This window comes from Triturus cristatus, chromosome 7 (assembly GCF_964204655.1).
Source record: "Triturus cristatus chromosome 7, aTriCri1.1, whole genome shotgun sequence".
In the NCBI taxonomy this organism is placed as follows: domain Eukaryota; kingdom Metazoa; phylum Chordata; class Amphibia; order Caudata; family Salamandridae; genus Triturus; species Triturus cristatus.
Genome location: NC_140590.1, coordinates 8630012 through 8657180, shown reverse-complemented (window position 1 = coordinate 8657180; position 27169 = coordinate 8630012). Strand labels below are relative to the sequence as shown.

Genomic DNA, 27169 nt, shown 5'->3' with positions numbered 1-27169 from the left:
AAGACCAACCACCACGCACCCGACGGGCTTCTTGAGCCCGCCGGTGTGGGGGAGGGGCTCGTGGTTCCTACAATGCTGGTGGTGCCTACCATGCACCGCAGCAGGGATTACCATGTCCCTTACCCGCCAGCTTATCAATGGCGGTTCACCTGCCATGGAAATGCTGGCGAAAGGGACATTGGGGGCCCGTAGCAGGCCCCTTTACCCCTGGCCCCCAGACATGGGTCCTGGGGGGCATCTATGATGCCCCACAACATATCACTGCACCATGTGGCAGGCACCGATATATTTAACATGTTCCTTTTTTTTTTTCCCTTTGCGGCGGATGATGCAGCCAGCAGCACCTGCTGCAATGCAAAAGATAGGCACTGCGAACACCGTAGTGGCAGTCGCATTGTAATGCCTATCGTGGGGCCTCCACCTTGAAGGCCAGCGGTCCCATTCCCCGATTCGATGGCGGTGGTACTGAAGTCCGCCTGCCATCATAGTCAGCCCCTAAGTTTGTATTTTATGAACATGATTCAGCTGGAAATAAATTGATGTTTGCAATTTAATTGACTTTGGTTGGCCTCTTATCTATGAGATTTCCCTGTTGAATGTGCCTTTACATTATACATTTTCGGTTGTATGAATTGATTGCATACTACACTCTCCTACAGGTATTAATTTGAGTATCATTAGGAGTGTCTGGGACCAATTGTTTTCTTAGGAATTGTTTTCTTTACTAACCTTTGCAAAGGGCCCTACACTTCACAGCAACACAAGTCACATTTCTTTTAGTAATTTGGGATCCGTTTGAGCTACAAAATTGTTTTGGAGGAAATCGTTAGATTATGCAGCAGATGATGTATTATGTGGCAAATATGATACAGCCATAGTTAAGTGGAAAACATTTTTCCACTTAATTTTGCCCCAACATTGTAGTTGATCAATTTGTAAGTTCCCCAAACCCAAAAGTCGAGTTTGGGCACAATTTGCATTTTAAAAGCAGCCCTATAACACAGGGCTACTTTTAAACTGACCTCAGGCTTCAGCAGTGCACACATGCAAGCGCAGAAAGGGCTGCTGGCCTCTAAACTGCCATGCCATATTATATTCTAGGGACATAAAAGTAGTTCTAATCCCCCTGCCCTATTATGTACTAGGGCCTTAAAGGGGAGGTCATGCCAATCATAGGGGTACCCTAAACCATAGTGCACCCTAGTGTATATAGGTGTTTTCACTGTATTTTTAAGTGCCTCTTTCAGAATAGCACTGGCTGTTTCGGCAGAGGCCAGGGTCAGTCAGTCGGGTGCCACCAGTACCAGTCAGCAAAAAGTTGGGGAGTGCCCAGGGCGGCTTTGCAACACTAGAGAAACACAAACTCAGAATGTAAAACATAACACCATGGTTGGGGGGTTCTCTTCAATAATCAGAATTGATTTCTATCCTAATGAACCCATTTTCCAACATTAGGATAGGGAAAGACTGGGGAAAAATCATAACGTTCTAATCTATACATTGAAGTTTTTATGCAGCTCTTTGATGACGGTTAATAGCTCACTGTTCAATGTTAGGATTTTAACTTATAAACTTCAAATACCAAAAGAATATCTCAGACAAAAGCAGTAACTCACTGACCTTTTGAATTAAAACTTTCACTAGACAAGCCTTCGATCTCTCTCAAAAAAAGAACATTAATCACCAAAGTTATCTTCACATTTTTATTGTTGCCTGAAAATTGCTGGAGACCAGGAATGCAGCAGCAGGTACTTTTCAAACCATAATGCACTTGCAAACACGACGCCCCCACCCTAAGTCAGCGGCCTTTGTTTGCTTTGTGCATTAAGATGCAAGATTCATATATGTTTTTTTAAACATTTGGTCTCATTACTATATGAATGTAAATAACAATAAAGCATACATGCAAACTGTGACTACATGCCTGCTTTTCTCAATATTTCACTTCGAAAGTATGCAATTGTATTTGTTTAACGGGCGGTGATTTGTATAGGGTCACTGGAAAGTGCACAAGGTTGTCCCTGTCCCCCCCAGAATTTTAGTGTCTCCTACGCCCCTGGTCCAACAAGCGGTTTTTGAAATGGAGTGGGGAACTTTGTGAAATTGTGAAGCCCGGCTCACAAGTGTCCCCACGGCATGTGTAACGCATGCGGCCAGGGCTGGAATTGCAGCCAACAGTACTTGTAAGCTGGGGTTTCAGCACGTAATCAGTGTTAAAACCAACACTACAAGACCCACAATGCAACTGGCTGCCCAATAGAAATGTTGGTATCAAATGCCCCAGAGCACAGAAACGTGAAATGCAAAATAAACTGCAGTTCCGGTCTGTCTGCCTTCTTCTGGTAGCCGTCCAGTCAGAGGTGAGGGGCAGATACGCCTTTCAGATGCAGATGTGAGCACGTCCTCACCTTCCTTCCCATACAGAGCGCTCTACCCAGGGGCAGGACACGCCTGCTCTCCCTCCCTTGACCCCGTCCTCTGTGTGTGCGAGCTTTCGGTGCCCCCCTCCTGTGGCCCCATCCTCGAGGTGTGCGCTCCTCGGTTTCGGCAGGCGCTGCCCCACCAGGGCCGCCTGTGCGCCCGTTTGCCCCGGGGCGGGCAGTGCTTTGCCCCTATGGGGTGGTGAGCCGCGGCACAGTCCATGTGATTAGAAGGCCTAATGTGCGCAAATGGTGGAAGAGAAGAGGCCGTTATTCCACTACTAGCGCCTCTCAGTGTGCTAGGCGCTAGCGCACTTTTTTTTCCGACCCGAAGGTCACTTTACATGAGCAGTTACGTTACACAAGAATACAATCATTTTTAGGTCTCGCCTGAGCCAGCGCATGCGCCGCTCTGGCGAGACATTTAGTGAGTGGGCTTTCAAAAGTCCGACCGGGTGGCATAGAGCGTGCGGTTACGCGCACTAGGACTAGCAGAGGAGCCATCTGGCTTTCCTCTCTCGTCATTGTGCGCACACATTGCACACTACTCGAAGCTGCTTTCACTGTTGCTGTTTTACTTGTTAATTGCCTGTGACAGACTGGACATTCTGGGAGGGGGCATACCAGGGAGCTGGCTCAGAGCCCCCACTTTTGTAAATGTAAGGGTGAGACTTACAGCACATTGCCTTACAGGCAGCCCGAGCTCCTTTTCAATTGATATTTGCTTCTTATAAACCGATTTAGTTCATACATATTAACCGTATAATTTGAGATGAGCGTATCGTTTCAATATACTTTCTTTTTGGCCAGTAGGTGGCAGCATGTGCAAATCTTTCACCATTCACGGCATTTAAGCTGTTTTATTCTTCGAATGTATCTCGTTAACGAGCATGTTTTTGGCTTTGATCTATTTCGAGCTGTTTAGGATTCTCTACTTACTATTAAATCCGTTGACTTTGGGTATTTTAGTTTCCGTGTTATCGCGAGCTTTGTATAGCTTCGGTATTATTATGGGTCGCAGACATTGGCGGCTTACGTTGAACCTGTTTTATCATCGGAATGAGGCCTTTCTTTCCCAATCTGCAGCCGTGTACACAGGCGTGCGCGCCCCAGGCCTCTTTGGTATTACAGCCCGCCCATAATGCACACATGGATGTGGTATGCCTGTCCAATATCAGAATTACTAGTTGAGCTGAAAGCCGATCGTGCAGAGGAAGGAAGTACACAGTTCATTTCAAGATCTGTCTTAGGCTATGGCAATTTACCCTACCTCCCTCTGCACACCCGGGGGTTCCAGGGTGACCCCAAGATCTAGTTTGTCAGCTCAGTTCCTTTTACTGTTACTCCTGACTTCATGAAACCATAAGTTAGATGGCCTTTCCTTGCCATCCCATGTACCTGTGGGGAATAAATGCACGCGCTTCCAAGTGTACAACTTCCTTTACTCTCAACTCTACGTTGTGGCCGGACAGCACGGAAACAGCAAATTTTTCTGAGCTCAGCCAGCTTTAACCGCGTTCCTCCTAAGCGCTTCTGGTGAGCACTCTCATCTTGCACTATCCTTTCCGCCCCATGTTGTCTTTGTGGAATAGCTCCCTACTCCGCATCAGCACTAAAGGACTGTACCCAGTGAGCGAAGGTGTCCATCTGTATGTCCACAACATTTTCTTCAACACTACCTCCCATCCCTTCTTATTTTCAGAAGCTGTTTGGCTGGTGCCTTGTATTACCCGATTAAATCGCTCCACTGCCCCTCTCCCTGCTGGGTGATATACAGAAGGATAGACATGCTTCACCCCATTTCTTTTATAAAGCCATCATCCCACTCACTTTGGCAGTTCTCTAATGGGTAACGGCACATGGCCTAAACAATCAACAACTTTGTTCTGTACGCCTGGCACATATTCGATCATTATCTTGTAACTGCATCGAAATCCTGCCGACGCCTTCACAAACGCTTGTGTTGTGAGCACATTTACCATTGTTTTGTGGTCCATTCTGCATCAAACTCCGTATCCAAGTGCCTGAAAAGGCTCCGTATCCCACACACAAGCTAGTGTCTCTCTCTCTTACAGAATGCGCCTCTTCTGTGGGTGTAAGGCTTCTTGATGCTAACTCAATTACATACACTTTCTCCACCCTTCTTCTGCGTGCGCACTGCACCCAAACCCGTTCCACTGGCATCCACAGTAAGAATGCGGCATAGTTTGGGAGCAAACCCCGGAATGGGCGCTGAACTACAAATGTCATTCTTTATGTTCTCTCTACCCCTCTCCCTCTCCCTCTCCCTCTCCCTCTCCCTCTCCCTCTCCCTCTCCCTCTCCCTCTCCCTCTCCCTCTCCCTCTCCCTCTCCCTCTCCCTCTCCCTCTCCCTCTCCCTCTCCCTCTCCCTCTCCCTCTCCCTCTCCCTCTTTCTCTCCCTCTCCCTCTTTCTCTCTTTTTCTCTCTCTTTCAACCTCGCTCTCTTTCTACCTCGCTCTCTCTCCCTTCCTCTCTCTACCTCTCTCTACCTCTCTCTACCTCTCTCTACCTCTCTCTACCTCTCTCTACCTCTCTCTACCTCTCTCTACCTCTCTCTACCTCTCTCTGCCTCTCTCTACCTCTCTGTCTGCCTCTCTGTCTGCCTCTCTGTCTGCCTCTCTGTCTGCCTCTCTGTCTGCCTCTCTGTCTGCCTCTCTGTCTGCCTCTCTGTCTGCCTCTCTGTCTGCCTCTCTGTCTGCCTCTCTGTCTGCCTCTCTGTCTGCCTCTCTGTCTGCCTCTCTGTCTGCCTCTCTGTCTGCCTCTCTGTCTGCCTCTCTGTCTGCCTCTCTGTCTGCCTCTCTGTCTGCCTCTCTGTCTGCCTCTCTGTCTGCCTCTCTGTCTGCCTCTCTGTCTGCCTCTCTGTCTGCCTCTCTGTCTGCCTCTCTGTCTGCCTCTCTGTCTGCCTCTCTGTCTGCCTCTCTGTCTGCCTCTCTGTCTGCCTCTCTGTCTGCCTCTCTGTCTGCCTCTCTGTCTGCCTCTCTGTCTGCCTCTCTGTCTGCCTCTCTGTCTGCCTCTCTGTCTGCCTCTCTGTCTGCCTCTCTGTCTGCCTCTCTGTCTGCCTCTCTGTCTGCCTCTCTGTCTGCCTCTCTGTCTGCCTCTCTGTCTGCCTCTCTGTCTGCCTCTCTGTCTGCCTCTCTGTCTGCCTCTCTGTCTGCCTCTCTGTCTGCCTCTCTGTCTGCCTCTCTGTCTGCCTCTCTGTCTGCCTCTCTGTCTGCCTCTCTGTCTGCCTCTCTGTCTGCCTCTCTGTCTGCCTCTCTGTCTGCCTCTCTGTCTGCCTCTCTGTCTGCCTCTCTGTCTGCCTCTCTGTCTGCCTCTCTGTCTGCCTCTCTGTCTGCCTCTCTGTCTGCCTCTCTGTCTGCCTCTCTGTCTGCCTCTCTGTCTGCCTCTCTGTCTGCCTCTCTGTCTGCCTCTCTGTCTGCCTCTCTGTCTGCCTCTCTGTCTGCCTCTCTGTCTGCCTCTCTGTCTGCCTCTCTGTCTGCCTCTCTGTCTGCCTCTCGGTCTGCCTCTCGGTCTGCCTCTCGGTCTGCCTCTCGGTCTGCCTCTCGGTCTGCCTCTCGGTCTGCCTCTCGGTCTGCCTCTCGGTCTGCCTCTCGGTCTGCCTCTCGGTCTGCCTCTCGGTCTGCCTCTCGGTCTGCCTCTCGGTCTGCCTCTCGGTCTGCCTCTCGGTCTGCCTCTCGGTCTGCCTCTCGGTCTGCCTCTCTGTCTGCCTCTCTGTCTGCCTCTCTGTCTGCCTCTCTGTCTGCCTCTCTGTCTGCCTCTCTGTCTGCCTCTCTGTCTGCCTCTCTGTCTGCCTCTCTGTCTGCCTCTCTGTCTGCCTCTCTGTCTGCCTCTCTGTCTGCCTCTCTGTCTGCCTCTCTGTCTGCCTCTCTGTCTGCCTCTCTGTCTGCCTCTCTGTCTGCCTCTCTGTCTGCCTCTCTGTCTGCCTCTCTGTCTGCCTCTCTGTCTGCCTCTCTGTCTGCCTCTCTGTCTGCCTCTCTGTCTGCCTCTCTGTCTGCCTCTCTGTCTGCCTCTCTGTCTGCCTCTCTGTCTGCCTCTCTGTCTGCCTCTCTGTCTGCCTCTCTGTCTGCCTCTCTGTCTGCCTCTCTGTCTGCCTCTCTGTCTGCCTCTCTGTCTGCCTCTCTGTCTGCCTCTCTGTCTGCCTCTCTGTCTGCCTCTCTGTCTGCCTCTCTGTCTGCCTCTCTGTCTGCCTCTCTGTCTGCCTCTCTGTCTGCCTCTCTGTCTGCCTCTCTGTCTGCCTCTCTGTCTGCCTCTCTGTCTGCCTCTCTGTCTGCCTCTCTGTCTGCCTCTCTGTCTGCCTCTCTGTCTGCCTCTCTGTCTGCCTCTCTGTCTGCCTCTCTGTCTGCCTCTCTGTCTGCCTCTCTGTCTGCCTCTCTGTCTGCCTCTCTGTCTGCCTCTCTGTCTGCCTCTCTGTCTGCCTCTCTGTCTGCCTCTCTGTCTGCCTCTCTGTCTGCCTCTCTGTCTGCCTCTCTGTCTGCCTCTCTGTCTGCCTCTCTGTCTGCCTCTCTGTCTGCCTCTCTGTCTGCCTCTCTGTCTGCCTCTCTGTCTGCCTCTCTGTCTGCCTCTCTGTCTGCCTCTCTGTCTGCCTCTCTGTCTGCCTCTCTGTCTGCCTCTCTGTCTGCCTCTCTGTCTGCCTCTCTGTCTGCCTCTCTGTCTGCCTCTCTGTCTGCCTCTCTGTCTGCCTCTCTGTCTGCCTCTCTGTCTGCCTCTCTGTCTGCCTCTCTGTCTGCCTCTCTGTCTGCCTCTCTGTCTGCCTCTCTGTCTGCCTCTCTGTCTGCCTCTCTGTCTGCCTCTCTGTCTGCCTCTCTGTCTGCCTCTCTGTCTGCCTCTCTGTCTGCCTCTCTGTCTGCCTCTCTGTCTGCCTCTCTGTCTGCCTCTCTGTCTGCCTCTCTGTCTGCCTCTCTGTCTGCCTCTCTGCCTGCCTCTCTGCCTGCCTCTCTGCCTGCCTCTCTGCCTGCCTCTCTGCCTGCCTCTCTGCCTGCCTCTCTGCCTGCCTCTCTGCCTGCCTCTCTGCCTGCCTCTCTGCCTGCCTCTCTGCCTGCCTCTCTGCCTGCCTCTCTGCCTGCCTCTCTGCCTGCCTCTCTGCCTGCCTCTCTGCCTGCCTCTCTGCCTGCCTCTCTGCCTGCCTCTCTGCCTGCCTCTCTGCCTGCCTCTCTGCCTGCCTCTCTGCCTGCCTCTCTGCCTGCCTCTCTGCCTGCCTCTCTGTCTGCCTGTCTGCCTCTCTGCCTGTCTGCCTGTCTGCCTCTCTGCCTCTCTGCCTCTCTACCTTTCTACGTCTCTCTCTACCTCTACCTCTCTCTCTCTACCTCTACCTCGTTACCTCTACCTCGTTACCTCGTTACCTCTACCTCGTTACCTCGTTACCTCTACCTCGTTACCTCGTTACCTCTACCTCGTTACCTCGTTACCTCTACCTCGTTACCTCGTTACCTCTACCTCGTTACCTCGTTACCTCTACCTCGTTACCTCGTTACCTCTACCTCGTTACCTCTACCTCGTTACCTCTACCTCGTTACCTCTACCTCGTTACCTCTACCTCGTTACCTCTACCTCGTTACCTCTACCTCGTTACCTCTACCTCGTTACCTCTACCTCGTTACCTCTACCTCGTTACCTCTACCTCGTTACCTCTACCTCGTTACCTCTACCTCGTTACCTCTACCTCGTTACCTCTACCTCGTTACCTCTACCTCGTTACCTCTACCTCGTTACCTCGTTACCTCTACCTCGTTACCTCGTTACCTCTACCTCGTTACCTCTACCTCGTTACCTCGTTACCTCTACCTCGTTACCTCTACCTCGTTACCTCTACCTCGTTACCTCTACCTCGTTACCTCTACCTCGTTACCTCTACCTCGTTACCTCTACCTCGTTACCTCTACCTCGTTACCTCTACCTCGTTACCTCTACCTCGTTACCTCTACCTCGTTACCTCTACCTCTCCTGTTCTACCACTCTCTCTACCACTCTCTCTACCACTCTCTCTACCACTCTCTCTACCACTCTCTCTACCACTCTCTCTACCACTCTCTCTACCACTCTCTCTACCACTCTCTCTACCACTCTCTCTACCACTCTCTCTACCACTCTCTCTACCACTCTCTCTACCACTCTCTCTACCAGTTGAATTCCGGGAAGCCCAAACCATCAGTATTTCAAATCTGCGCGTGAAACATGGGTAGGATGAGCCGTGCAGCTCAGAAAGGGATGTTCTTTTTACATAATTTGTATTTAACAGAATTGGGAAGCAGGAGAACAGTCTCACAGTTGAGATAGGGATTCACATACACTGGCGACCGCTTTTGAATTGGCTTTAAAACCATTCAAAGTTGGCTGCAGCGTCTACGTGGGATGCGGTGGACTAAGTGGCAGCCGGAGTCTGATAGCACTGCTTGTCCTTTAAAAAACAAACAAAAAAAGCATTGGCACAGCCAAGAGGTCTCGCTTTTGAGACCTTATAAGTATTTAGTTATGCAGCACAATATCCTTGGTGCAACAACATCAAGTGTTGCATGGCTAAACACTTGTAAGTCTCCAAAGGCGAGACCTATTGGCATAGCCAGTAGGTCTTACCTTTGGGACCTTATAAGTGTTTAGCTATACAACAGTTGCATAACTAAGTACTTATAAGGTCCCAAAAGCGAGACCTATTGGCTATGCCAATGCTTGTTTTTGGTGGGCACGGGAAGATTAAGTGATTTGCCCACAATTACAGAATGTGGTGTCGACCCCGAGGGTCGAACCTTGATGTCCCAGCTCCAAAGTAGTCAGTCTAGCCCGGAGACCACATCCTCTCCCTTGGCTCAGGTGCAGACACCAGGAGGCCTGTGCCCTGGAGCCTCCTGTGCTGGTGAACACCTCTGCACCCCCAGCCCCCCCCCCCAACCAGCGGCTGCAGCTGAGCCGGCACCCGCGCCTGCCTGTTCTCCTTGGCGCCTTCTGCCCGCGGGGGAAAGGACAGAGGGCCGAGCAGAGGGAGGCTTCAGAACAACAACTTGTGTTTTGGGCCTAGAGTGACTGTGTCTGACGTATTATAGCATCAGTGACCTCGCCCACGCAGTAGACACCCGCCCTGGGCCCCTACTGTTACCCCGGCAAACCCTGCTCACCCACCCTGGGCCCCTACTGTGATGCCAGCACACCTTGCACACATCACTCACCCGCCCTGGGCCCCTACTGCTGACCCCAGCACTCCCTGCTCACCACCCTCAGCCCGCCCTGGGCACCTACTGTGACCCTGGCACACCCGCCCTGGGCACCTACTGTGATGCCAGAACACCCTGCACACATCACTCACCCGCCCTGGGCCCCTACTGCTGACCCCAGCACTCCCTGCTCACCACCCTCAGCCCGCCCTGGGCACCTACTGTGACCCTGGCACACCCGCCGTGGGCACCTACTGTGATGCCAGAACACCCTGCACACATCACTCACCCGCCCTGGGCCCCTACTGCTGACCCCAGCACACCAAACTCACCCCTCCCTGCCCCCCCTACTGCTGACCCCAGCACTCCCTGCACCTCACCCTCATCCCTCCCTGGGCCCCTACTGCTGACCCCAGCACTCCCTGTTCACCACCCTCAGCCCTCCATGACCCCTGTACTGCTGACCCCAGCACTCCCTGCACACCACCCTCAGCCCTCCATGACCCCCGTACTGCTGACCCCAGCACTCCCTGTACACCACCCTCAGCCCTCCATGACCCCCGTACTGCTGACCCCAGCACTCCCTTCACACCACCCTCCGCCCTCCATGACCACCCTCAGCCCTCCATGACCCCTGTACTGCTGACCCCAGCACTCCCTGTACACCACCCTCAGCCCTCCATGACACCCGTACTGCTGACCCCAGCACTCCCTGCACACCACCCTCCGCCCTCCATGACCACCCTCCGCCCTCCATGACCACCCTCAGCCCTCCATGACCCCCATACTGCTGACCCCAGCACTCCCTGTACACCACCCTGAGCCTACCCTAAGCCCCTACTGCTGACCCCAGCACTCCCTGCACACTGTAGGAGAGTAGGATCTGCTTCACATGTGTGTCCCCCCACTTTTTGCTGGTGTTTCACTGTTTTTCGACTTTAGTCTGGCTGTGGCCCTGCTAATCAGGACCCCAGCCTAGCTGCTTCCTCTCTAAAATGGTTTGCATGTACCATGGATTCTGAGATGCCCATTATAAGAGAGGAGCTGGCCTAACGCTAGGGCGCTCGACCTCGGACCTGGGGAACTGGGTTCGAGTCTCTGTAATGACGCCGAACATCCTGTGATTCTGGGCAAATCACTTAATCTCCCCGTGCCTAACAAATAATGAATGTGTGTCCTCATGTAATGTAACTGGTGCTAAGTAAAGCGCTCTGATACCTGACTGGATTCGGGTTAAGTTTGCGCTATATAAAAACTCTGCAAAAAAACCAAAAGTACCTAGTATATTGTATACCATGTACCCAGGGCATAGGTACCCCAGAGGCCTACCAGGGGCTGAAGCATGTATTATGCCACCCCTGGGAAGCACTCCAAAATGACACCACAGGTCTGCCACTGCAGCTTGGGTAAGGTGGTGCATGCACCCCTTACTGAGATATAGGTTCACTATATCTCACCTATCACTGCACATATAAACCTATCAGTCACCCCTATGGGAGGCCTTATCAATCCTGAAGGCAGGGTGCTTGGTTATATGTGAGAGGGTGCCCAGGTATAAGCTGAGCACCAGCAGCCGTCGGAATCTATCCTCCGGGGTTGTCAGTGGTGCAGCCTGACCATATACTCTTAAGTGCATTATAACCAAACGGTAAATGCTAACATTGGACTCACTGCACGGAAACATGTAGTGTTTGGTGTCAAACACCTTGGAATCATACCCCCACTAACTGGTGTGGGAGTATGATCCCACCCTTCTAGAGGGAGAGACTTGACAGCACCGGTATACCCGGTACCAACTTAAGAGCCCTGGCATCACAAAATGGATGCTGCAGCCACAGACACGAGTCTGGCCTCCTACTGCTGACCGAAACTCTGGCAGTGGAGGCCTTGACAATAGGTTTCCTGTCACAGGGAGGTGTCGCCACCTCCCAGACAGGCTTTTGTGTATTAGGACTGGGTGGGTGCACTCCAAGAGTGCTTTGAAGTCCTGCACTGGGGGCACATTTGGTGTCCCTGTCCATAGTCCAGCTCAAACAGGTTCAGTGGCTTCCAGCCCCTGCTCTGGCGTGCAGCTGGACAAAGGAAATGGGTGTAGCCACCCCTCTTTCCAAACCCTCCCATAGGTGGGGTCCCCTGAGTTAGTCCAACGCCTTCCTTGGGTATAAAGAAGGAACCCCTGGCCACAGGACTTTAGATATCTGTAGGAGAGTAGGATCTGCACCTTATGTTGCCCCCACTTTTTTTCTGATGTTTACACTGGTTTCTTGCTGTAGTCTGGGTGGGTCCCTGCTAATCAGGGCCCCATCCTCTCTGTTCTCTCTAAACAACTTGGAGTGCATATCAGATGCACTAGTGATTGGATACTGTGGTACCTTATGAGCCCCTAGTATATGGTACCTTGGGTACCATGGGCATAGGTACTTCACAGGCCTACCAGGGGCTGAAGCATGTATTATGCCACCCCTGGGAAGCAGATTAAGCCTGCACACAAATATAAACCTATCAGTCACCCCTAAGGCAGGCCCTATCAATCTTGAGGGCAGGGTGCTTGGTTTCCATGTGAGGGGGTGCCTCTGCCTGAGCAGGGCCCCTCTGCAGCTCTCAGAGTCCATTCTCTGGGGCTGTTTGTGAATGCGGTCAAACCATATACTCCTAAGTGCATTATAACCTCGCGGTTAATTCTAACTTTGGAATGGCTGCATCAAAACATGTCGTGTTTGGTGTCAAATGCTTTGGAATCATACCCCCACAACAGTAACTGGTGTGAGAGTATGATCCCACCCTTCTAGAGGGATAGACATGTACCTACTGTGGAAACGCGGTAGAATCCTGAAGAGCCCTGGCATCACAAAATGGATGCCACCAGCACAGACACTGGGCTGCCCTCCTGCTGATGACCGAAACTCGCAGTGGAGGAGGCCCAACAATAGGCATCCTGTCACAGGGAGGTGTCACCACCTTCCAGACAGGGTTTAGTGTATTGGAGCTGGGTGGGTGCGCTCCTAGAGTGCTTTGAAGTCCTGCACTGGGGGAGCAGTAGGCTCCTCTGTGCATATGTCAGTTCAAACCGGCTCTGGGGCTACCTGCCCCTGCTCTGGCGCGAAACACTCAGCCCTCCCTAGGCCCCCTACTGCTGACCCCAGCACTCCCTGCACACCACCCTCAGCCCTCGCTGAGCCCCCCTACTGCTGACACCAGCACTCCCTGTACACCACCCTCAGCCCTCGCTGAGTCCCTTGTACTGCTGACCCCAGCACTCCCTGTACACCACCCTCAGCCCTCCTTGGGCCTCCCTACTGCTGACCCCTACACACCACCATCAGCCGGCTGTGCCCCTACACCTCACCACTGACTTCCTGATGTACCGGTACTGACCCAGCTCTACCACTACACCTCAGAGCTGATCCGTGGCACTCTCTTGTATTCCTGAAGAAACCGTGATAGGCAGAGCACAAGTAATTACTCTGGGCTGCATTTGAGTCCATGATTTGTTTGACCACAATGCCATGTTGGGCAGAAATCAGCCATATACAAATTCGCCTTAAACCTGCTCCGGATGAAAGGCCTGGTCCCCTCTGAACGGGAGCACAAGCAACCCAAGACGGGTGTCGGCCAAAGGCCACCCTATCAGTAGGGTTCAGCTTGGGCCCTAAGGTGTCACCTGTAGAGCGTTAGTAATCTATCTTAGCTCACATCTCCTGTGCCTGTTTTCTGGTATGGCTTCACCTGTGCCTCTCCAATGGGCTGGCTTCACCTGTGCTTGTCTGCGGCACTGGCTTCACCTGTGCATGTCTGTGCGGTTCACTTCATCTGTGCCTGTCTGTGGGTCTCACTTCACATGTACCGGTCTCCTAGGCTGACCTCACCTGCCCCTGTCTGCAGGCCTCACTTCTCCTGTGCCTGTCTGTAGGGCTCATTTCGGCTGGCTTCACCTGTCCCTGTCTGCGGGGCTCACTTTTCCTGTGCCTGTTGACTGAAATGGCTTTACCTGTACCTGTCTGTTGGGCTCACTTATCCTGTGTGAGTCCTCTGGGCTCGCTTCTCCTGTGGTCGCTTGTCCTGTGCCTGTCTGCGGGGCTCGCTTGTCCTGTGCCTGTCTGCGGGGCTCGCTTGTCCTGTGCCTGTCTGCGGGGCTCGCTTGTCCTGTGCCTGTCTGCGGGGCTCGCTTGTCCTGTGCCTGTCTGCGGGGCTTGCTTGTCCTGTGCCTGTCTGCGGGGCTTGCTTGTCCTGTGCCTGTCTGCGGGGCTTGCTTGTCCTGTGCCTGTCTGCGGGGCTTGCTTGTCCTGTGCCTGTCTGCGGGGCTCGCTTGTCCTGTGCCTGTCTGCGGGGCTCGCTTGTCCTGTGCCTGTCTGCGGGGCTCGCTTGTCCTGTGCCTGTCTGCGGGGCTCGCTTGTCCTGTGCCTGTCTGCGGGGCTCGCTTGTCCTGTGCCTGTCTGCGGGGCTCGCTTGTCCTGTGCCTGTCTGCGGGGCTCGCTTGTCCTGTGCCTGTCTGCGGGGCTCCCTTCACCTGTGCCTGTCTGCGGGGCTCCCTTCACCTGTGCCTGTCTGCGGGGCTCCCTTCACCTGTGCCTGTCTGCGGGGCTCCCTTCACCTGTGCCTGTCTGCGGGGCTCCCTTCACCTGTGCCTGTCTGCGGGGCTCCCTTCACCTGTGCCTGTCTGCGGAGCTCCCTTCACCTGTGCCTGTCTGCGGAGCTCCCTTCACCTGTGTATGTTCTCCGGGTTGGCTTCACCGGTGCAATATTTTAAGCCAGTGGTTCTTAACTTGTGGTCCGTAGACTTCTGGGGTCAGTGACTCTAACTCTGGGTTCAACGACCATTTAGAAAATTAAATAATATCAGATGAATCAAATCTATGTAAATAAAAAAAAAAAACAAAGTCTAAAATAGGAACTTTAGAAACGTCTGGTAATGTAAAGGAATTTGAGGCTTAAAAGTAAGTTGTTCTTAGCTGGAGTACAGGGGGGCGCCCAAGTAGAGCACAGAGAATATTGAAAATAAGGGTGAGGGGGTACGCCTTGGAAATGTCAAATACAGCGACGGCCAAACAACACGGTGCCTTTGCAACGTGGGCGGAACAACAAATGCGTCTGAACCATGCATTACATTTACAACGCATTGAAACAACATGCGTTAGGTCAAGGGCATTGAACTCTACTGTTACGGTGACTGGAGTTGGAATAATACAATATACTATTCCAAAGTCCAGCACCTCCCTGGATTCTACTAATGAGTCTGTGGGAGGCCCCTGGATTCTACTAATGAGTCTGGGGGGCCCCTGGATTCTACTAATGAGTCTGGGGGGCCCCTGGATTCTACTAATGACTCTGTGGGGGGCCCCTGGTTTCTTCTAATGACTGTGGGGTCCCCTGGATTCTTCTAATGACTCTGTGGGGTCCCTGGACTATGACTCAGTGGGGGTCCCTGGATTCCAGTAATGACTCAGTGGGGGTCCCTGGATTCCAGTAATGACTCAGTGGGGGTCCCTGGAGTCCAGTAATGACTCAGTGGGGGTTCCTGAATTCCAGGAAGACTCAATGGGGGTCCCTGGATTCCAGTAATGACTCAATGGGGGTCCCTGGATTCCCCTAATGACTCAGTGGGGGTCCCTGGATTCCCCTAATGACTCAGTGGGGGTCCCTGGATTCCCCTAATGACTCAGTGGGGGTCCCTGGATTCCCCTAATGACTCAGTGGGGGTCCCTGGATTGCCCTAATGACTTAATGGGGGTCCCTGGATTCCCCTAACGACTCAGTGGGGGTCCCTGGATTCCCCTAATGACTCAGTGGGAGTCTCTGATTCTAGTAATGACTGGAATCCCCTAATGACTCAGTGGGGGTCCATGGATTCCCCTAATGACTCAGTGGGGGTCCATGGATTCCCCTAATGACTCAGTGGGGGTCCATGGATTCCAGTAACGACTCAGTGGGGGTCCCTGGATTCCCCTAATAACTCAGTGGGGGTCCCCTAATAACTCAGTGGGGGTCCCTGGATTCTAGTAATTATGTGGGGGTCCCTGGATTCAACTAATGACTCTGGGGGGGGGGGGGGGGGGGGTGGTACCTGGATTCCAGTAACGACTTGGTGGGGGGGGGGGGGGGTGTGGGTCCCTGGATTTCAGTAATGACTCAGTGGGGGCCCCTGGATTCCAGTAATGACTCAGAGGGGGCCCCTGGATTCTAGTAATGACTCAGTGGGGGTCCATGGAGTCCAGTAATGACTCAGTGGGGGCCCCTGGATTCTAGTAATGACTCAGTGGGGTCCACACTAAGCTGTCTTCATTTTGTCTTTTCCTCAGAATCCCCGAACACTGCCGGAGCCGGGGCCACGGGAGGTATCATCGGCGGGATCATCGCAGCCATTGTGGGCCTCGCTGTCATTGCCACTGTCGTAATGATCTGCAAACAGCAGCGGAAAAACCAGACATTGAAGGACGACGAAGAGTAAGATCACACTCAGTGCGCCTTCGTAATCAATCCGCTCGCAGATACACTGTCTGCAAACACCGCTAGCCAATCCGCTCCCAGATACACTGTCTGCAAACACCCCCAGCCAATCCGCTCGCAGATACACTGTCTGCAAACACCGCTAGCCAATCCGCTCGCAGATGCACTGTCTGCAAACACCGCTAGCCAATCCGCTCCCAGATACACTGAGTGCAAACACCTTCAGCCAATCCGCTCCCATATGCACTGTCTGCAAACACCTTCAGCCAATCCGTTCCCAGATACACTGACTGTACACACCTTCAGCCAATCTGCTCCCAGATACAGTCTGCAAACACCGCTAGCCAATCTGCTCCCAGATACACTGACTACAAACAACTCCAGCCAATCCTCTCCCAGATACACTGTCTGCAAACACCTTCAGCCAATCTGCTCCCAGATACACTGTCTGCAAACACCGCTAGCCAATCTGCTCCCAGATACACTGTCTGCAAACACCGCTAGCCAATCTGCTCCCAGATACACTGTCTGCAAACACCGCTAGCCAATCTGCTCCCAGATACACTGTCTGCAAACACCGCTAGCCAATCTGCTCCCAGATACACTGACTACAAACAACTCCAGCCAATCCTCTCCCAGATACACTGTCTGCAAACACCTTCAGCCAATCTGCTCCCAGATACACTGTCTGCAAACACCGCTAGCCAATCCGCTCCCAGATACACTGACTACAAACACCTCCTGTCAGCCCTTCCTGGAGACACTATGGACATATTTCTACTGACAGACACCTCTCTGGCACTCTGAAGGCAGCCACTCACCGCGCACACACACTCTTGTAATGGCTCCCCGAGGTCTCTCCAGATGCCCCTTCATACAGCCACAGTGTCCAGAAGCCTCTCACACTGACTGGGTGGTCTCGGTGTCCTCTCATCTCTCATCTGATGGTGGTTTACTGGATCAAGAGCCAAGCACCTTCTCTGGGTGCTTTTCGCACACTTAGCAGCCTGGGCACCATGCGCGCTTAGCTGCCTGGGCACCATGCGCGCTTAGCAGCCTGGGCACCAGGCGCGCTTAGCAGCCTGGGCACCATGCGCGCTTAGCAGCCTGGACACCATGCGCGCTTAGCAGCCTGGACACCATGCGCGCTTAGCAGCCTGGACACCATGCGCGCTTAGCAGCCTGGACACCATGCGCGCTTAGCAGCCTGGACACCATGCGCGCTTAGCAGCCTGGACACCATGCGCGCTTAGCGGCCTGGACACCATGCGCGCTTAGCGGCCTGGGCACCATGCGCGCTTAGCGGCCTGGGCACCATGCGCGCTTAGCGGCCTGATACCATGCGCGCTTAGCGGCCTGGATACCATGCGCGCTTAGCGGCCTGGATACCATGCGCGCTTAGCGGCCTGGATACCATGCGCGCTTAGCGGCCTGGATACCATGCGCGCTTAGCGGCCTGGATACCATGCGCGCTTAGCGGCCTGGATACCATGCGCGCTTAGCGGCCTGGGCCCCGCGCGCGCTTAGCGGCCTGGGCCCCGCGCGCGCTTAGCGGCCTGGGCCCTGCGCGCGCTTAGCGGCCTGGGCCCCGCGCGCGCTTAGCGGCCTGGGCCCCGCGCGCGCTTAGCGGCCTGGATACCATGCGCGCTTAGCGGCCTGGATACCATGCGCGCTTAGCGGCCTGGATACCATGCGCGCTTAGCGGCCTGGATACCATGCGCGCTTAGCGGCCTGGATACCATGCGCGCGCTTAGCGGCCTGGATACCATGCGCGCGCTTAGCGGCCTGGATACCATGCGCGCGCTTAGCGGCCTGGGCCCCGCGCGCGCTTAGCGGCCTGGGCCCCGCGCGCGCTTAGCGGCCTGGGCCCCGCGCGCGCTTAGCGGCCTGGGCCCCGCGCGCGCTTAGCGGCCTGGGCCCCGCGCGCGCTTAGCGGCCTGGGCCCCGCGCGCGCTTAGCGGCCTGGGCCCCGCGCGCGCTTAGCGGCCTGGGCCCCGCGCGCGCTTCGCGGCCTGGGCCCCGCGCGCGCTTCGCGGCCTGGGCCCCGCGCGCGCTTCGCGGCCTGGGCCCCGCGCGCGCTTCGCGGCCTGGGCCCCGCGCGCGCTTCGCGGCCTGGGCCCCGCGCGCGCTTAGCGGCCTGGGCCCCGCGCGCGCTTAGCGGCCTGGGCCCCGCGCGCGCTTAGCGGCCTGGGCCCCGCGGGCACCTAGAGGATATCTGCATCTCGGTAGGTGCCTGTGCGTCATCAGCCTACAGTGCGGCTCCCTCACCTCTCGAATAGGGTGCCTAGAGGATATGTGTCTGTATAGGTGCCTGTCTGGATCAGCCTAAGGTGTGGATAGGGTGACAGGTGTGTATCTAAGTCTTGATAGGTGCTTGTGTGTCATCAGCCTAGGGTGCGGCTCCCTCACCTCTCGTGTAGGGTGCCTAGAGCATATGTGTCTCTGTAGGTGCCTGTCTGGATCAGCCTAGGGTGCCTTGTGTGTATATGTGTCTCAGTGGGTGCCTGTCCGTCCTCAGCCTAGGGTGCGGCTCCCTCACCTCTAGGATAGGGTGCCTAGTGTGTGTGTATATATGTCTCACTGGGTGCCTGTTGGGATCATCCTAAGGTGTGGATTGGGTGACAGGTGTGTATCTAAGTCTCTGTAGGTGTCTGTGCGTCCTCCGCCTAGGGTGCGGCTCCCTCACCTCTCGGATAGGGTGCCTAGAGGATATTTGTCTCTATAGGTGCCTGTCTGGCTCAGCCTAAGGTGTGGATAGGGTGACAGGTGTGTATCTAAGTCTTGGTAGGTGCTTGTGCATCATCAGCCTAGTGTGTATGTGTCTCAGTGGGTGCCTGTCTGTCCTCAGCCTAGGGTGCGGCTCCCTCACCTCTAGGATAGGGTGCCTAGTGTGTATCAGCCTAGGGTGCCTAGAGGATATGTGTCTCAGTGGCTGCCTGTCCGTCCTCACCCTTGGGTGCGGATCCCTCACCTCTCAGGTAGGTAGACTAGTGCCAGAGACGTTTTCAGGCATGGGCAAAGTGGGCATTGTCCCCCGGCCCCAACCTTTCAGGGGCCGTATGCATCCTGCTCTGTCCTCCACACAGTCCTGCCCAGATGACCTTGGATGATTCTTAAACATAGATTGTTTTAAATAGCAGTTTCTTACATTTATTTTCAATGATGTGTTGGAACCTTTTGCTGAGAAATGTTTGTTTTTCAGCACCATGCAACATCCATTAAAAAAAAGTTCCTTTTATATCAAAACAGTCCTCATGCATTGAAATTGCGAGGGGGTCACAGAGTTATTTGCAGTAATATGAGTGAGATGCTGCCGCTGCAATACTCAATCAATCATTCAAATCATTTGTAAAGCGCACTACTTACCCGTGAGGGTCTCAAGGCACTGGAGGGTGGGGAGTGCTGCTACTGTTCTTGAGGAGTCTTCTGAAGGTGAGTAGGTCTTGGGTCTACTGTAGGTGGACGGGGAGGGTGTTGCAGGTCTTGGCGGCGAGGTGGGAGAAGGATCTGCCGCCGGAGGTCGCTCTTCGGATGCGGGGGACTGTGGCGAGGGCGCGGTCTGTGGAGCGGAGTTGGCGGGTGGGGGTGTAGAAGCTGAGTCGTCTGAGGTACGCTGGTCCGGTGTTGTGGAGTGCTTTGTGTGCGTGGGTGAGGAGTTTGAAGGTGATCCTCTTGTTGACAGGGAGCCAGTGCAGGTCTCTCAGGTGGGGTGTGATGTGGCTGCGGCGGGGGATGTCGAGGATCAGGCATGCGGAGGCGTTCTGGATGCGTTGCAGTGTCGGGAGTTTGGCCGAAGCCCCTGTGTAGAGGGCATTTCCGTAGTCCAACCTGCTGGTGACGAGGGCCTGGGTGACTGTTCTCGTTTCGGTGGGGATCCACTTGTAGATCCTGCGGAGCATGCGGAGGGTGTTGAAGCAGGAGGAGGAGACGGCGTTGATCTGTTTAGTCATGGAGAGGGTGGCGTCAAGGATGACCCCTAGGTTGCGTGCGTGGTCGGTGGATGTTGGAGCTGTTCCTAGTGCAGTCGGCCACCAGGAGTCGTCACAGGCCGAGGGGATGGAACCGAGGATAAGGACCTCCGTCTTGTCCGAGTTCAGCTTCAGTCAGCTGTTCCCTCATCCATTCGGTGACGGCCTTCTTTCTTTCGTGGAGGTTGGTTTTGGCGGTGTGGGGGTCTTTGGTGAGGGAGAGGATCAGCTGGGTGTCATCGGCATACGAGATGATGTTGAGTTCGTACTGTAGGGCGACGTGGGCGAGAGGTGCCTTGTATATGTTGAACAGCGTTAGGCTGGGGATGAGTCCTGGGGTACTGAGAACACATTTGGAGTCTGCGCCTTTACACTGGCTGTGACCTGGCCAAAGAGGGCATGAAAGAGCTGAAACCGGATCATAAATTCAAAGCTATGTCGGGCAGTGGCCCCCAATAAACGTTTGACCCTGGGCCCCCATAATACTTAAGATGTCCCTGCAGCTAGACAGCAGATGCGCTGTCTCTTCGATATGTTGTTATCCATCTGTAGGCTTACAGCCCGCCTGTAGCCAACCGTTGCTAAGCTTAAGTGGCGTTCTCATGTGCTTTCTTGCCATTCGGTCCTGGCATGCAGACATCATGTCCTCTTCCTGTGTTTGACCCTCCCATAGAGCATGGACCAAGTACGTGTCTCCTTCCACTGCTCCTGTTGTTTGGAGCTGGTTTTTTTATCGGTCTCAAAGCGCTTCGTAGGAGTACTTGTGTTTTCAGGCCGTCTCCCCTGTCCGTGTTGCTGCTTTTCCCTTTTACCCCTATGCCCTCGTCTGTTTCTTGTCTGCCCTCCCTTCCCCCACCTCGTCCTTATATTACACTTATTGCTGTGTATTTGATAAACAGATTAACTGACGTGAACCAGCACTTCTCTGCCCAGTGCTGGCACACAGCGTGTTAGAAGCCCTGGTTATACAAACTTCGACAACAAAAGGCCTCTCACCGCTGAGACTCCAGAACTCTCCCGGTCTTCAGCGGCTCACGGCTCTTTGTTAAGCGGCTCGCGGCGCTTTGTTAAGCAGCTCACGGCTCTTTGTTAAGCAGCTGTGAAGCTACACAAAAGTCCTTGTACTCGGTCAATATCCTTTCAGCAGAAGTCATTTCAGGTAAAGGGCGGACTACACCGCCATCTGGTGGCAGCAGGCACTTGTGAACATTACAAATACTGTGGGGCTGAGGGAAGTACCGGGAAATGCCCAGTAAAAAAGACAAAAAAGTTTTAGTGGAGAAATAACGAAGACGCCTTTCAATCCCCCAAAGAAACCAAAATATTAAACAAAAAACTTAAAGAAAAGTGGAAATCTGTCAAACCGCCCGACGGGCCAATGCAGGAAAGCAACCTTTTAAGCAAAATCTCACAGCAAGAGGACCGCTCTGCGTCACTTCTTCTCTTTAGAAGTGTCGTTCCATAAGTGAGCCAGGGCTAAGCATAGTTCAGTGTCCAAGGCCGCACTGACCCGTCTCAGCTGGACCCTGGGGCTCCTGACCGGACAGTGCCGGGCCGTGTCTGCTGGACCCTGGGGCTCCCGACCGGACAGTGCCGGCCGTCTCTGCTGGACCCTGGGGCTCCTGCCCGGACAGTGCCGGCCGTCTCTGCTGGACCCTGGGGCTCTTGACCGGACAGTGCCGGGCCGTCTCTGCTGGACCCTGGGGCTCTTGACCGGACAGTGCCGGCCGTCTCTGCTGGACCCTGGGGCTCTTGACCGGACAGTGCCGGGCCGTCTCTGCTGGACCCTGGGGCTCCTGACCGGACAGTGCCGGCCGTCTCTGCTGGACCCTGGGGCTCCTGCCCGGACAGTGCCGGCTGTCTCTGCTGGACCCTGGGGCTCCTGACCGGACAGTGCTGGGCCGTCTCTGCTGGACCCTGGGGCTCCTGACCGGACAGTGCCGGGCCGTCTCTGCTGGACTCTAGGGCTCCTGCCAGGACAGTGCCGGCCGTCTCTGCTGGTCCCTGGGGCTCTTGACCGGACAGTGCCGGGCCATCTCTGCTGGACTCTGGGGCTCCTGACCGGACAGTGCCGGGCCATCTCTGCTGGACTCTGGGGCTCCTGACCGGACAGTGCCGGGCCGTCTGCTGGACCCTGGGGCTCTTGACCGGACAGTGCCGGGCCGTCTGCTGGACCCTGGGGCTCCTGCCCGGACAGTCTCTGCTGGACCCTGGGGCTTCGGACCGGACAGTGCCAGCCGTCTCTGCTGGACCCTGGGGCTTTGGACCGGACAGTGCCGGCCGTCTCTGCTGGACCCTGGGGCTCCTGCCCGGACAATGCCGGCCGTCTCTGCTGGACCCTGGGGCTCCTGACCAGACAGTGCCGTGCAGTCTCTGCTGGACCCTGGAGCTCCTGACCGGACAGTGCCGGGCCGTCTCTGCTGGACTCTGGGGCTCCTGACCGGACAGTGCCGGGCCGTCTCTGCTGGACCCTGGGGCTTCGGACTGGACAGTGCCGGCCGTCTCTGCTGGACCCTGGGGCTCCTGCCCAGACAGTGCCGGCCGTCTCTGCTGGACCCTGGGGCTCCTGCCCGGACAGTACCGGGCCGTCTCTGCTGGACCCTGGGGCTCCTGACCGGACAGTGCCGGGCCGTCTCTGCTGGACCCTGGGGCTCTTGACCGGACAGTGCAGGGCCGTCTCTGCTGGACCCTGGGGCTCCAGACCGGACAGTGCCAGCTGTCTCTGCAGGACCCTGGGGCTCCTGCCCGGACAGTGCCGGGCCGTCTCTGCTGGATCCTGGGGCTCCCGACCGGACAGTGCCAGCCGTCTCTGCTGGACCCTGGGGCTCCTGCCCGGACAGTGCCGGCCGTCTCTGCTGGACCCTGGGGCTCCTGCCCGGACAGTGCCAGCCGTCTCTGCTGGACCCTGGGGCTCTTGACCGGACAGTGCCAGCCGTCTCTGCTGGACCCTGGGGCTCTTGACCGGACAGTGCCGGGCCGTCTCTGCTGGACCCTGGGGCTCCTGACCGGACAGTGCCGGGCCGTCTCTGCTGGACCCTGGGGCTCCTGACCGGACAGTGCCGGGCCGTCTCTGCTGGACCCTGGGGCTCCTGACCGGACAGTGCCGGGCCGTCTCTGCTGGACCCTGGGGCTCCTGACCGGACAGTGCCGGGCCGTCTCTGCTGGACCCTGGGGCTCCTGACCGGACAGTGCCGGGCCGTCTGCTGGACCCTGGGGCTCCCGACCGGACAGTGCCGGGCCGTCTCTGCTGGACCCTGGGGCTCCCGACCGGACAGTGCCGGGCCGTCTCTGCTGGACCCTGGGGCTCCCGACCGGACAGTGCCAGCCGTCTCTGCTGGACCCTGGGGCTTCGGACCGGACAGTGCCGGCCGTCTCTGCTGGACCCTGGGGCTCCTGACCGGACAGTGCTGGGCCGTCTCTGCTGGACCCTGGGGCTCCTGACCGGACAGTGCCGGGCCGTCTCTGCTGGACCCTGGGGCTCCTGACCGGACAGTGCCGGGCCGTCTCTGCTGGACTCTGGGCCTCCTGACCGGACAGTGCCGGGCCGTCTCTGCTGGACCCTGGGGCTCTTGACCGGACAGTGCCGGGCTGTCTCTGCTGGACCCTGGGGCTCCTGCCCGGACAGTGCCGGCCGTCTCTGCTGGACCCTGGGGCTCCTGACTGGACAGTGCCGGGCCGTCTCTGCTGGACCCTGGGGCTCCTGACTGGACAGTGCCGGGCCGTCTCTGCTGGATTCTGGGGCTCCTGACTGGACAGTGCCGGGCCGTCTCTGCTGGACCCTGGGGCTCCTGACTGGACAGTGCCGGGCCGTCTCTGCTGGATTCTGGGGCTCCTGACTGGACAGTGCCGGGCCGTCTGCTGGACCCTAGGGCTCTTGACCGGACAGTGCCGGGCCGTCTCTGCTGGACCCTGGGGCTCCTGCCCGGACAGTGCCGGGCCGTCTCTGCTGGACCCTGGGGCTCCCGACCGGACAGTGCCAGCCGTCTCTGCTGAACCCTGGGGCTTCGGACCGGACAGTGCCGGCCGTCTCTGCTGGACCCTGGGGCTCCTGCCCGGACAGTGCCGGCCGTCTCTGCTGGACCCTGGGGCTCCTGCCCGGACAGTGCCGGGCTGTTGGACTTGGCCCCTCTGGCAGGTTCACCCCTGGACTTTTTGGCTTTTTATTGGTGACTTGGTGTGGTAATTTTTTTGGTTTCTGCGCACTTTCCCTGTGTCCCAGGGTAAAGTGCGTGCGTGCTCTGAGTGCATGTGGTGAGATAGGCCTGCCCTCCCATAGGAATGCATGGGGAGTGTATGTGTCCCTAGTAGTTCCTGATGCGTGGGGTGTGCAGGCCCAAGTTTGGTATGTGCGGACTCGTGGGAGTGAATGCTGCGCGATGATGTGTGCGGCGTGCATGTACCTAGTGTGGAAGTGCCACTTCTAGAAGTGGGCACTTCTGTGTGCAGTGTGTCTGTCGCGTGATTGGCTGGTCATGTCATGTGACGGGCTAGGGATTCCCCAGTGTCAGGATGAGTCACCCAGTGGTGAATGGGGAGATCAGCAGCTAGATGGGTGGGAGGAGTCCACCTGGGTCCTGAATAGGACAGGGTTTTCCACACACAATGCTGGCCCCGCCCCCTGTGGTGCGACTGACGACCCTAGCCCTGCCAGTGAATAGAGTGAGGGGCTGAGCACATCAAGGGTGCTCCCCAACCAGCTGCAACTGGTTTTCCCCCTCACCCTGAACCCAGAACAAAGGGTTTGCCTGTATAAAAATGGGGCTGTGTCCCCACAGAAACTGTTCTCTGCCAGGATCTTACCTGAGGGGGGGGGCTGCTGCTGGACCAGAGGACCGCCACCTGGACTACCTCCCTGCCTGGAGGCCCAGTGAGCTGGCTCTGGGTCCAGCCTTGCCCCCACCCCTGCCCTGCTGCATGCAGGGAAGAACTTTGCTTGGATTCTGCCCAAAGCGCTGGGAGCGCTTTATTGCCCCTCTAAAAACACCAGGAAGTGATTTTCTTTCCCTCATAGCGCTGGGAGCGCTGGATGTGTTCCCCTAAGCGCCTGCAAGCGCTTTCCTGCTCCCCGAAGCGCCTGGGAGCGCTTTCACTGGCGTCATAGCGCTAGGAGCGCTTTATTCTTGAAAGCCGGTGCCCACCCGGCATTTGCCCCAGCTTCGTGGATCGTAAAGCCTCCTGGCAGGTGCCCACCCTGCCAGGGACATTGCAGTAACTGAAAGCGGGTGCCCACCCCGCGGGATAGTGTTTTATAATCGAGGGAGCCTACCCCTCTTGCTGCCCGAAAGTTGGAATCACCGTCGCGGCCCGGGCTTACCGGAAGTCAGGCGGGCTGGCGGGCGGGCCTCCGGGACGACCGGAACTGAGGAGAGGAGGGCGGGAGCCTACCCCGCCTCCTACGGAGCGACGCGGTCGCAGCCAAGTCGGAGGAGCCGGAGATCCAGGCGGGAGCCCACCCCGCGCTGGACCGTGAGGAAAGCGCGGCCGGAGCTTGTGTGGAGGGGGGCGCGAGGCACGTTATCGGTGCCTGCCCCCTCCGCGGTTCTGGAAAAGCCTGGGAAGCCTTCTCCCCCCCCCCCCCCCCCCCCAGCGGAGAGAGAGACGACGCGGGAGTCCCCTGCAGACAGCCCGGTGAGTGTTTAAGAGGGCTGGGGGACTCCGCGCATGTGCTGGGGGTGCGGGGGCAGAATCAGAGCCCCGTGGCTCCAACGTGTACAGGGCATCCTGGTGCTCAGAGCGCCCAGAGCGCTCCAACGAACGGGGCCAATTTGTTCAGAGCCGTGAAGGCTCCATCGCACGGAAACATTTGGTTTCAGAGCCGGGTGAGGCTCTAACGTTACGGGGGTGATTTGAGTGGCGAGGGCCCCAGAGAGGGGGCCCCCACCTATCCCTGCCAGTGCTCGAGCGGCCCCGCCTGCCAGAGGGCCGCTCCAACGACGGGGCAGATATTTGTTCAGAGCCACGAAGGCTCAGGGGGCATTTCTTGGTTTAGAGCCTGCAAGGCTCAGGGGGCATTTCTTGGTTTAGAGCCTGCAAGGCTCAGGGGGCATTTCTTGTCGTAGAGCCCAGAGGGGCTCAGGAGGCCATAATTGTTCTAAGGGCCCAGAGGTGCCCAGGCCTCAGTCCCCACAGCTGCCCAGCACTTAGTGGGCAGCTGCCACGTTTAGCCCCCCCCCCCCCCCCCCCTGACATTGGGACATAGGGCGTCCTAGCCCCGACAAGGCCAGTTGGCCTAGGGACTGCCACAGGTTGTGGCTAATGTGAGTTTTGGCGCCATTGTACCTTTGCTTTACACCTCTGAATGTTATGCATCATGTGTTTATGTGCTTAGACCCCTACAGGTATAGTGATACTTAGGTGGTTGTTTTCTCCTAGTACAGGTAGTGCAAGTGAGGTCCTGATTCCCTGCGCAATATTTTCCTAAGGTGGTTAGGGTTGCGTAGGTGGTACTTACCTGATACCAGTAGTGACTGGTTGTGTGCTAGGTGTAAGTTTGCGCAACTGTAATTTTATTTCCTACGTTCTATGTGCTATGTTCTAAGAGTGCTAATTCCGGACAGCGGTCCATGTGGCCCTGTCCCCTGTATATATAATCCCTTGTAAATTCTGCCCGTGCCTGTTGGCACATTGTAGAGTGTGTGTTTTTATCTAATGTGTTGTGTATAATACAAAGGCTATTTTTATAGAATACCTTGTGTGGAGTTTCCTTTGTGGTGGGCCTTGGGTGTTGTTGCTGGGTGCGCGCGCAAACGCTTTACACATCGCCTCAGAGATCAGCCTGACTGCTCGTGCCAAGCTACCAAGGGGGTGAGCAGGGGTTATCTTTGGCGTGTAACTCCCCAGCCCTGACTAGAGTGGTGGTTTCTGCCTGGCTTTGGCGCAAGCCTTAGCCAAACCAGAAATCCCATTTCTAACACGGGCCGTCTCTGCTGGACCCTGGGGCTCCTGCCCGGACAGTGCCGGGCCGTCTCTGCTGGACCCTGGGGCTCTTGACCGGACAGTGCCGGGCCGTCTCTGCTGGACCCTGGGGCTCTTGACCGGACAGTGCCGGGCCGTCTCTGCTGGACCCTGGGGCTCTTGACCGGACAGTGCCGGGCCGTCTCTGCTGGACCCTGGGGCTCTTGACCGGACAGTGCCGGGCCGTCTCTGCTGGACCCTGGGGCTCCTGACCGGACAG

At 56.4% G+C, this 27169-nt stretch overlaps 1 protein-coding gene across 2 annotated transcripts in view; it reads left to right on the top strand.

The window, feature by feature from the left end:
* The window catches only part of NECTIN2 (nectin cell adhesion molecule 2), a 303490-nt gene that overhangs the window by 201982 nt on the left and 74339 nt on the right, over positions 1 to 27169 (top strand). For both annotated transcript variants that reach the window (XM_085615476.1, XM_085615477.1), the window contains one exon: positions 15880 to 16024. In XM_085615476.1, the coding sequence (XP_085471602.1) occupies positions 15880 to 16024 (145 nt within the window). The remainder of the gene's footprint in view (positions 1 to 15879; positions 16025 to 27169) is intronic.